This window comes from Crocuta crocuta, unplaced genomic scaffold (assembly GCF_008692635.1).
Source record: "Crocuta crocuta isolate KB4526 unplaced genomic scaffold, BGI_CrCroc_1.0 scaffold207, whole genome shotgun sequence".
Lineage (NCBI taxonomy): Eukaryota > Metazoa > Chordata > Mammalia > Carnivora > Hyaenidae > Crocuta > Crocuta crocuta.
In genome coordinates, this window is record NW_027531996.1 from 1,758,804 (window position 1) to 1,771,375 (window position 12,572).

Below are 12,572 nucleotides of genomic sequence, written 5' to 3' on the forward strand. Positions count from 1 at the left end.
ACCTGCCATGGTTTGAAGTATATTACAAGCTTCTAAATACTCTGGCAGATTACTTGGCTAAGGAACTGGTAAGCTATGTTTTTCCTTATTTTTTATCATGTGGTAAAATATACATAATGTAAAGTTTACCATTTCAGTCATCTTTAACTGTACAGTTCTCTGTCATTAAGCACATTCACATTATTCTGTGTAGCCATCAGCATCCTCATCTCTAGAACTTTTCTGTCTTCCCATACTGGAACCCTGTGCCCCATTGAACAATAACTTTCCTTTCTCCTTCCCTGAACTCCTGGCAACAATCATTGTATTTTCTGTCTTCATGAATTTGACTGTGTACCTCACATAAGTAGAATCGTACAGTATTTGTTCTGTGACCGGCTTACTGGACTCAGCATATTTTCAAAGTTCATCCATATTGTAGCATGTGTCAGAATTTCTTTCCTTGTTGCAGCTCAATAAGATTTCATTATATGTGCACACCACATTTTGTTGAGTGGTTCATCTGGAGATGAACACTTGGGTTGCTTCCACCTTTTGGCTGTTGGTGAACAGCACTCTTAGGAACATGAGTGTACAAATATCTGTGTGAGTCACTGTATTCAGTTCTTTTGAATATATACGCAGAAGTAGAATGGCTGAATAATAAAGTAGAATGGCCGAATAAGATGGTAGTTTTATGTTTGGTTTTTGAGGGGCTATCAAAACACTTTTCACATGGTGTCACTATTTTACGTTCCCACTAGCAGTGTGCAAGGTTCCAGTTTCCCTACATTCTCCCAACACTTGCTATTTTCTGTTTTGTTTTTGTTTTATTGAAGTATTATTTACAGACAACCTTTATTTCAGGTGTACAGCGTAATGACTTTATGTCTGTGTACCTTGTGGAATAGCATCACAATAACTCTAGTTGCCATCTGGTACTATACAGAGTTACAGATCTGTGTGTGTGCATGTGTGCATGTGTGTGTGTGTATGTGTGTGTGTGTGTGTGTATGATGGGAACTTTAAGATTAACTTAGCATCTTTCAGGTTTGCAATATAATATTATCGATTATGGTTACCATGGTGTACACTATATGCCCTTGACAATTTTGTAAGTGGAAGTTATTACCTACTGACCCCTTCACCCATTTCACTCATCCCACCAACTCTTTCCCCTCCAGCAACCATCAACTGGATTTGTTCTCTGTATCTATGAGATTTTTTTTGTCTATTTGCTTTGTTTCTTAGATTCTGAATATAAGTCAAATCATATGGTATCTTTCTCTGATTTATTTCACCCTAAGGATCCATTTGTGTTATCACCATTGGAGAGATTTTGTTCTTTTTTATGGCTGAGGAGTATTCCAGTGTGTGTGTGTGTGTGTGTGTGTGTGTGTGTGTGTACACTGCCTCTTTATCCATGTATCCATTAATGGACACTTAATTTGTTTCCATATCTTGACTATTGTAAATAATGCTGCAGTGAACATAGTGGTGCATGTATCTTTTCAAATTAGTGTTCTTGTGTTCTTCAGCTAAAGACCCAGAGATGGAGTTGCTGGATCATAGTTCTCTTTTTAATTTTTGAACCTCCAAACTGTTTTCCATAGTGGCTGCACCAGTTTACATTTCTGTCAATAGTGCACGAGGGTTCCCTTTTCTCCACATCCTTGCCTATACTTCTTATTTTTTGTCCTTTTCACAAGAAAAGGTATTAGGGTTTTTATGGGTATTAGGTGATAATTCATTGTACTTTTGATTTGCATTTCTCTGATGGTTAGTGATGTTGAGCATCTTTTCATGTATCTGTTGGCCACCTGTATGTGTTCTTTGGAAAAATGACTATTTAGATCTTCTGCCCGTTTTAAAAATCATTGCCTATTTTTTGTATTGAGTTGTATGAGTTCTTTATATATTCTAGATATAAATCTTTATTGGATACATGATTTGCAAATATATTCTATTCAGTATATTGCCTTTTTATTTTGTTGATGGTTTCCTTCACTATGCTTCTAAGTTTGATGTAGTCTCACTTTTTGCCTGCCTTCCTTCCTTCCTGCCTTCCTGCCTTCCTGCCTTCTCTCCCCCCCCACCCCGCCACTGACTTTGGAATCAGATCCGGAAAAATATCACCAAGACCAATGTCAAGGAGCTTATTGTGTATGTTTTCTTCTAGGAATTTTACAGTTTCTGCTCTTACATTCAAATCTTTAAACAATTGTGAGTTAATTTTTGTGTATGGTATAAGATAGTGGTCTAGTTTCATTCTTTTGTACTGTGTAGTTTTCCCAACATCATCTATTAAAGAGATTGTCCTTTATCTGTATTGCATTCTTTGTCATAAATTAGTTGACAATGTATGTGTGGGCTCTCTGTTCTGTTCCACAGATTTTTGGTCTGTTTTTGTGCCAGTAACACTGTTTTGATTTCTATCGATCGATCGATCTATCTAACCTATCTATCTATCTATCATCTATCTATCTCTAATCTATATCTAATCTATATCTATATAGATCTATCTTTATTTGAGAACTCTCTTTTTTTCCCTTGTAAGTCTAGCTAAAGGTTTGTCAATTTTGTTTCTATCTTTAAAGAATCAATTCATTGATCTTTTCCCTTGCCTTTTTAGACCCTATTTCATTTATTTGTGCTCTGAACTTTATTATTTCCTTCCTTCTACTAAATTGGGGCTTCATTTGTTCTTTTTTTAGTTTTTTTAGGTGCAGTGTTAGATTTTGTACTTGATGTTTCTCATGCTATTGAGGTAGGCCTATATCACTATAAATTTTAGAATTACTTTGCTGTATCCTATAGATTTTGGTGGGTTGTATTTTCATTTGTCTGAAGGTATTTTTTTATTCCTTTTTTGATATCTTTGTTGAGCCATTGTTGTTCAGTAGCATGTTGTTTAATCTCCACATATTTGTGATTTTTCTAGCTTTCTAATTTTCTTCTTATAGTTGATATCTAGATTCTTACCATTGTTGTGCCCCATTCGCAAGTCCCCAGAGACCATCAAGGAGCCGACACCGATGCAAGTACAAAAGGGTCTTTATTACAAGCTCGAGCAGGGGCTCACCTGCCTACCGGTGTCGTGGCAGCAAGGTGAAGCCCTGAATAATAGCGAACAGGGTTTTTAAGGAGTAACATGTGGGGGTGTTACAGTGCACATGTTGTATGTATACCATCATCACATAAGCACCAATTACAATTGTACAGCACCCATGGTAACAGTTTTGACCATTCAGTATCTGTGAGGTGTTCATTACTTTTGGTGGGACCCAATCATGACTTTTGAGAATCCTTTGAAAATGACCAATTATGAGGTGAGTTCAAAGGGCCCACGTCGGGTTCAGGCAACTGATGAGAAATTGGCTAGTTTGTATCTGCAGTTCCCAGCCTTGACTTAGACCATAGGAATGTTTTTTTGATTAGCTGAACTGAGGGTGGTCCGAGGATGGCTTTAGCCTTGAACAGTCTGAGGCTTTTCCTGGGGCTGGGACTGGGGCTACGTGCAGCCCGAGGTTGCTCTTAATGGAGGCCTTAATTTTAGGCTCTTCATCATTGTGGTTGGAAAATCTGTTTGGTATGATTTCCATTTTCTTGAATTTATTGAGACTTGTTTTATAGCTTAACACATGATGTATCCTGAAGATTGTTTCATGTACATTTCATGTACATTTGAATATATATATATATACACACACACACGCGCGCGCACACTCACATATATAATTTGTATGTATGTGTATATATATATATATTTTCCAGCTTCCTGGCTTGGATGATCTATTATTTGATGTAACTGGGGTATTAACATCTCCTGTTATTATTGTATTCCTATCAATTTCTCCCTTTACAAATATTATATCTTCTTACTGGATTGACCCCTTTGTCACTGCATAATGCCCATCTTTATCTTTTATTACATTCTTTGTTTCAAAATCTATTTTGTCTGGTATAAGTGTAGCTACCACACTTTCATTTGGTTTCCTTTTGCATGAAAGATCTTTTTCTATTCCTTCACTTCCAGTCCAGTCTATGTTCTCACATATGATGTGTCTCTTGTAGGATTTATATAGCTGCATGCTGTGATTCCTTTCTCATTTTCTTTTGTGAACCTACTATAAAGTTTTGCTTTGCAGTTACCATGAAGCTTACATATAAGTTTATATATGTAATAGCCTATTTTAAGTTGATAGCAACTTAAGTTTGAATGCATTTTAAAACTCTACATATTTATCCTCTCCCCATAAAAATATGCTTTATGTCTTTCATATCAAATTTAAATCTTTTTATTTGTATATCCGTTAACTAATTATTGTAGTTATAGTTATTTCCACCACTTTTGCCTTTTAACCTTCATACCAGCTTTCTAAGTATTTAACCTACTATTTTTACTATGTATTTACTTTACCAATCAGATTTTTACTCTCATATTTTTCTTATTAATTATTACCCTTTCTATTCAGCTTAGGAATCTCTTTAACATTTCTTATAGGGCAAGTTTAGTGGTGATGAATTCTTTTAGCTTTTGTTTGTCTGGAAAGCTCTTTATCTCTCCAATTTTGAATGATAAACTTGCAAGGTTAAGTATTTTTGGTTGGAAGTTTTTGTTTTTGTTTTTGTTTTTCCCCAGCACTTCAAATGTATCCTGCCATTCCCTTTGGCCTGCAGAGTTTCTGCTGAGAAATCTGCTAATAGAATTGTGGGGGTTCCTTTGCAACATGTTGTTTTCTCTTGCTGCTCTTAAGAATCTCTAGCTCTTAATGTTTTAATTATGTTTGTGTCTCTTTAGGTTCACCTTATTTGGAAGTCTCTGGGCTTCCTGGGTCTGGATATCTCTTTTCTTTTGCAGGTTAGGGCCATTTTCAGCTGTATTTTTTCAATTAAGTTTTTTGCCCACTTTTATCTTTCTGGGACCCCTATAATGTGGATGTTATTCTCCTTGATATTGTCCACAGTTCTTTTAAGCTATCTGTACTTTAAAACAATTTTTTAAATGTTTATTTATTTTTGAGAGAGACAAGAGACAGAGACAGAGAAACAGAGTGTGAACAGAGGAGGAGCAGAGAGAGACAGAGGCACAGAATCCGAAGCAGGCTCCAGGCTCTTGAGCTGTTAGCACAGAGCCTGATATGGGGCTCGAACCCACAAATGCAAGATCATGACCTGAACCGAAGTTGGGCGCTTAGCTGACTGAGCCACCCAGGTGCTCCAAACTATCTTTACTTTTTAAAATTAGTTTTCTTTTTGCTGATTTGTTTGGGTGAGTTCCACTTCCCTGTCTTCTAGATCACTGATTTAGTCTGCTGTTGAACCCCACTAGTGCATTTTTCAGTTCAGTTATTATATCTGTGACTTCTGTCTGCTACTTTCTTATTATTTTATATCTTTTTAATGTTCTTACTGTGTTCATCCATTCTTCATTTCAGTGAGTATCATCATGACCATTATTTTGAAGTCTTTATCAGGTAAATTACTCATTGCCACTTCTTGTAGGTTTCTTTCTGATGTTTTATCTTGTTCTTTCATTTGGAGTATATTCCTTTTTCCTCATTTTGTTCAGCTTTCTATGTTAGTTTCTACACACTAGGCTTAACAGCCATCTCTCTCATCCTAGAAAGAGTGACCTTGTGTAAATGAACCTTATCATTGCTCTAGCTCTTGGTTGTCTCTAGAACCTTTGTGATTGTCTGAGCAGCCTGATGCATTATTGATAGGTTCTAGTTTTTAAGATAGTGCCACATTCTCTGAATATTCCAGAGGGAGGGATCTAATGGCCTCTAGTTTCAGGCTGATTGGAAGCTAGACCATCAGGCAGCAGCTTTCAAGGTAAATAAATATATTATTTTTGAGGGACATGAGTCAGAAAGCCTGCTTGTCTCCAGGCCAGTCAGTCTTGAGGTGTATGTACCCTTGGTGACCAGTGGCAAAAATTGTAATTTCCTACAAGTGTATGGACTCTTTTCTGGGAGGTATCAGTGCACTGTAACAAGTCCACGGGAGAGTGCAAAGATGACGTCCCCTGGTCTGTGTGCAGTGAGAGTACTTCCATAGCTTCTAGATGTGTGGTAATCCTGAACTGTGCCCCTCAGTTGAAGCGCCAGGATAAGTAAATAAGAAGACTGGGGGTGTGTTTCCTTCTGCCGTCTCTACAGTGCCCTGGGGGTGGTAGCCTGCCAAGAACAGTCTCTTCTCTTGTTTCAGACTTGTGGTGCCCAGAAACACAGTTGTTCCTGGCCGAGTGCTCAAGGGGCACCCTCTGTGTCGGCTGTGCTTTCGCACCGGCTCTGGTGGGGCTGAAGGATGGTGCAGGGGCAGGACATGCCCACCAGCACGAGGAAGGTAGAGGGAGGGTGCAAAAATGGCACCCACCAGCACCTCCATCCTTGGAGAGAGTTTGAATAAGCTCCTCCCACCTCTGCAGATGCTTTAAGATTAACAAATGAATCTTTGTCATGTATGTCTAGGTGCTCTCTATCCTGCTACATTTCAGCTTGGTCCTGAGGCCAGTTAATTATAGCAAAAGAAACTCAAAACGAGAATTCTGTGTCACAATTATTTCCTGTTCATTGTTTTTGTGGGTGTACATGTGGAACCAGAATTCTGTTAGTCATCCTGATTTTGAGTACTTTTATTTTTTATTTTTCATTTGTTTAATCTTTATTTTTGAAAGAGAGAGAGATAGAGTGTGAGCAGGGGAGAGGCAAAGAGAGAGGGAGAACAGAATCTGAAGCAGGGTTCAGCCTCTGAGCTGTCAGCACAGAGCCCGATGCAGGGCTTGAACCCACAAGCTCTGAGATCATGACCTGAGCCGAAGTCAGATGCTTAACCGACTGCACCACTTGGGTGCCCCTGAATAATTTACTTTTAGAAACTATTATTATTAAATTAGCACTTATGTACCTGTACTATGCCCTTCTCTATGAGACCATCAGTAATACTGGAATATATAAAAGAAAATACTGTGAGCAAATTCATATAATTTAGTGTTCTGAAAAGAGGGACTAAGGGAGACCATATTTGTAATCTTGATCGAGGAAAATACATTGTAGTTCACAGAAGTAAATCCATAACTGTAATATTTTTTCTTTTTATTTCTAATCCAGTGCCACAGGCTATGGAGGTTGATATTTAGATTTTATAATTGAAGTTACCCTTACCTGATCAATATCAGGCAAGTTTAAAGTAATTTTGAAAGCTAGGCTTTACAAAAACTTTATTAGCCATAGGAATTTTGTTTAGAACGGGATTAATAGCATCCAGAATATTTTGTGGATATATTTCATTGTTTAAATGGTCAAGAGATAAATTCTATAGTCTTTTCTCTTAAAGTCATTCTAAAGAGAATTCCATTAGGCAGTTTTGTGTGGACACTTCGCAAACACTTACAGAAATCGACATTATTAAGTTTTGATAAGTTAAAAGATAAATTGTGAGAGGTTATGTGCCTCATATCCAAATTCCTTAAAATTAATTATTACCTTTTATGAATAATTGGTACATTGCCCCCACCTACACATTTCAAGAGAGGATAAAACTCATGTATTTAAAAGCTACCTTCATATATTTATTCCTAGATTTATATGTATTATTGAGAAAACATGAATGTACATATCAAGATGCATTGTTATTGTATACATCCTATAGGGTGGATGTGTTTTATATATATATTATATTAATCCCATTTATTGTGGGTCAAATAGTGACTAGTTGTTTAGAAAAGACCTATTTAGAGTAACCTGTATGTTGTATCTTAGTACAATGATCATACTAAATTGTATCTATTCCTTAGAAATTAGGTTTAAGATTTTAAAATTAAAAGTGATCTGATAAAAAGTTGTATTGTTATTTTTATTCAATCCCATTGTTCTTGGATTTAATAATTTAAATGATTTCCTCTATAGATAGCATCAGTGTATTTTATAATAATGAAGTTCTGCGAAATACAGATTTATACTAAATGGAAATATTGCTATTATTCTTTATGGATAAAGTTATTTGATTATCTTTTCAATATTTATTAAATTTAAATATTTCAATTTCAGTTATTTGAAACATTCTTGTGGAAAGCAGTTGTGTGAAACATGTCTAATATGAGAAGACACAGTACATGATTTTACTTGATAGTTTTAATTTTACTTGCTTAGTATATATTTCCTTTATAAAATGTACTTTTTAATTTTACTCTAGGAGAATGATTTGAATGAAACTCTCAAATCACTCTATAACCACCCAGTACCAAAGGCAAACACTCCTGTCAGTTTGAGTGTGGTAAGTATTCCGTTATTAATTTTTTTTTTCTTGAGTCAACAGTTTCTCATTTAGGAACATGTGTGCCTTTAAGAAACTCTGCTACCAGGAAATTTTAATTGTAGTGATGGCATTACTATATGGTGATATTGGGACTTTTTGATATCCTCCAGCTATTATAATATATGTTGGATGTATATTTTTGTAGTTGTTAAGTCACAGATTTATTTTTTGTTATGCATTAGAAGTAACCAAATCTTTGAGAATATTTTGTGAGGCACATTGATTTTTGGGTGAAACCTATTCATAATAGGAAATACATACACACGCACAATACCCCTCATAAAATGAAAACAGTATATAAATAAGAATAGGCACTATATACTATAACTAACTCTATGATAAAAATTCTGGGTGAAGAGTTTCTTCTTATTTCCCTACACTGCAACACATCTTCTAGTAAAATCACCAAACAGTGAAAATGTGATTGAAGTTTGCCAGTCAGCAAGCCCATGGTGGTATAGATTATCTACTACTGAAACTTTTAGCGAACACAGTCATATTTTGGGAGATTTTGTAAATGGTCAAAGTTAATTATCACAAATGTGGATATTTTCATTAATATTTGGAATCCAAATAAAGTGTTAATATTAATTTACACCCCTTTTCGTTCTTCCAATATAATGATAATAATGTGATTTATAAGGAAGAAAAAGTACATAATGATGCAAGAGAAATTGAAAGAAAAAGCAAATTGAAGTATGTGTAAACAAATTCATAGGTCATGTGCTTTTTTGCACTATAAAGAAATTGTTCTTTTCATTATATTCTTTGCTTGGTAATAACTTTCTTCTTAAATTTGTCCTGTAATTTTGTTTAATACTAGTATCCTGTGATATTTTTCTGTTCTGTTTTTACTGTCAGCACTATAGTTCAGCTGCTTAACACTTTAAATAGTTCTTACTCTAAAGTGTCTCTAGTTCTTTGTATAAAAGTCTGTCAGATTAAACTTCCTTCAACCGTGTAAAGTTTCCTGCTGAAAACCTAAATGCTCCCCATTTCTATAGAATTTGTCCAAACTTCCTCCAGGTTGTCGGGACCACCCACTTCTTGGCCTCAGTCTACCTTTTCATTTCTGTCTCACTTGTTTTTTTGTTCCCTAAATCGATTTTCTGCTCTGGTCACATTGTTCTGTTCATCTTCTCGAATGAACATCATGCTCTCTCACTTGTACATCTTCCTGTGTTACTGAAGCCTCTTTGTAGCCTATCCATCTTTAGTCTAGAACTAGCCACTTCCCACCTTTGTGAAACTTTCCTTTGTTGCTGACAGCTGAAAGAATTCTTTTTCTCCTGTGGTCTCTGCACCTTTATGTCTGCACCCTCTTTCATTGCTCACTGCCAAAGTGGGATTGTTGAGTAGTCATTTGGAGATTGGGGACTGGAAAGCTAAGGATAACCTGGAATTTTTAACCCAGATATGAGAGTCATGTGCAGAAATAGTTGTAGAAATACTTGAGCTATTTAAAGGACAGAATATAGAGAAAATAGAGCAAAGGCTAAGGTCTAATTGCCCAAATAGACTATATGGAAAAAGAAAGCAGATCGAATGAAAGAATGAGAGGAAGGAACCGTTAAGGGGAAACGTAGATTTGTAGGTCATTGAAACCAAAGGAATACAAGATGTGTGGCTAGTGGGAATGAAGTAGAAAGGCCAAGGAAAAATAACAAGAACAAGGAAAGTCTCCGAAATATCAAAAGTAAGTGTCATTTTTTGAAGGAGTTGTATTTATAAAATGATTCTAACCTTTTCTTAAAGGGTTAAGAAAATGTAGGTGCTAAGATAATAGAGGCAGGTAGCTTAGAGCATTAATGAGAGATTTTAAAAAATGAACTCTTTAATTTAGGAGTAAATATCTTATGAAAATACATTTCAAAAATACTGGATATTGATGGAGCAGGTGAGTGGCTCAGTCAGTTAAGCGTCTGACCTCGGCTCAGGTCATGATCCCCCAGTTTGTGAGTTTGAGCCCCGCTTTGGGCTCTGTGCTGACAACTCAGAGCCTGGAGCCTGCTTCAGATTCTGTGTCTCCCTCTCTCTCTGCCCCTCCCTTGTTCACGCTGTCTCTCTCTCAAAAATAAAAATATTAAAAAAAAATTTTAATACTGGATATTAAAACACCTCACCTTTATGGGTAAGAATTGTAAATCCAAAAACTACTAGGCTTCTGAAACCTAAGAGTAGAAGATACTGGTTTGAGTCCAAGTTACTAAATGTATAATGTTAAGCAAAAATGTTAATATCTTTTGATGATTTTTTTTCTTCATTTGAGAAATAGAATGAGTCCATATTTGAGAAAGTTGTTTGGGGAATTACATGAAATGACGTATTCAAACTATACAAATATTAGTTGTTAGTGAATTGAAATTTTATTTCATATGGAAAAGATAGTTTGTATCATAGCTGAAATAATCTTGTTTAGGGAACTTGAGTGATTGTGTCCTATTTTATGTTTGGCAGTTATTTCTATAATTTAAGCCTTCTTGGAAGCTTTTGAGTCAATAGTCTAGGGTAGCTTTAAAATCATGTATACCTTTTCTCAATACAATATCTAAAAAATTGCAAAATCAGCTGATTGATAGAATATTGCCTCAAATTCATGTAAAGTTCATTTAGTAATTTCATATGATTTCAACAACAGATTACTGAAGTCCCGTGTCCATTGAGTGCTGTGCTGTTAATGAGTGGCAAAATAGGGGTTAAAAACACTTGTCTTCAGCTACTATTAAAGGTTTTAGCTTTATGATGCCCAATTAAAATTGATCATCCTGAGAATTTTTGTTCCTCCACAAAGTAGAAAGAAAATTTTGTTTGTACAGTTTCCTATAGAAAAATGTGAAAAGTCTTGGGAAACTAATATACTTTTTTATAATTTCATATTTCATGAGTGCTCTAGCACATGAATTTTTCAAGACTTGACACTGTAATTATGAGAATATCACAGAGATTATAGGAAAAATTAATATTTAATTTAAATCCTTATTTTAATGTTTCAAAATAACCAAATATCTCCAGCATTTTCTACTTTCAGTTGAGAATGAAAATACCTCTTTAAGATTTTTCTAGCATAAAATTAGCAAAACAGCATTTAAAATAACATTGATAATTAATGTTACTTTCAGTGGATAGTGTGGCTACATGGATTTGTCTCAAATACACAGCAAATTGTGTAAACTACCCCCATGAAAGTAAAACATTCATTTTTTCTCTCATATATTATAAGAACCAAGAGATATTTATTGCCAGTGAGCAAGTTCTGAAAGATCAGCCCTTCCTAGTACCGGTGAGTTAAAAGGATATTGGGTTCTAAAAATCACCTATTAAATTGAGAAAATAATTACCTTTTTCACTGTGCTTTTAAGACTCATTCCAGTCCTTTGAGAAATGGTTAATTTGACTCATTTAAAAAAATTAATCATTTGGAGTATATTTTCTGTTTATACTATCTTTTAAAGCATAGTTTTATGAAATGCAGTACTATTTAAAAGCCCTCCAACTAAGAGTAGTTTATAATAAAGACCAAATCTATGCATATTCTCCTTTGTCAGTAGTCATAATGTTACAGTGCATTCGCAGCAGGAGATTTCTGTCACATTTTTGTCACAAGGTCTCAGGAGACCTTGTGATTTATCTCATATTGTTCTTCTACCCTGGAAAATTATACATTATGACTGTGCTAACTAGCCTGTTCTGACTAGTTCAACTTGCCCAATATTGGCCAGAATGTTTCTTTTGCAATCTTTAATTATAAAATAGTGTTAAATATGTCTTTATATGGTTAGCATAGTAAAACAGTTTTGGAGATTAATATGAACAGAAAATAAAACAACTTTGGTGATTCAGTTGTGCTGATTTTGGGTGGTAAAATTTGGGATCATTATGGGGAACATGAAGAAATACACAATATACTTTTTATATAAGTCAGTCTATGAACTGTTGTATTGCTTTGATCATTATAGAAGCTAATTACTATTTGTTTAGTAGGTGTATGAGACTCATATTTTGAGATAATTACATTTAAATATTTTAAAAAATATCTAAAAATTATGTTCTATTGCTGCTTTCTAAATAACATAGTATTATTAAATAATATAGTAGCTGATATGTACAACAGAAATTTGTTGTGACTTATAGAAACTCAGCAATCTTAATAGATTTTGATTTATTCTTGGGTAAGCAAACCTCATTATTTTCCAGTCTCTCTAAATGTGTTTATATGTGTGTGTGTGTATATGCTGTGTGTACTTATATATTTGTATATATATATATATATA

At 34.8% G+C, this 12,572-nt stretch overlaps 1 protein-coding gene across 1 annotated transcript in view; it reads left to right on the forward strand.

Moving 5' to 3' along the window:
• DENND1B (DENN domain containing 1B) overlaps positions 1-12,572 on the forward strand; it is a 244,586-nt gene that overhangs the window by 107,496 nt on the left and 124,518 nt on the right. Inside the window, exons 6-8 of the mRNA XM_077775092.1 lie at positions 1-68; positions 8,179-8,259; positions 11,522-11,581. Coding sequence (XP_077631218.1) covers positions 1-68; positions 8,179-8,259; positions 11,522-11,581 — 209 coding nt within the window. The remainder of the gene's footprint in view (positions 69-8,178; positions 8,260-11,521; positions 11,582-12,572) is intronic.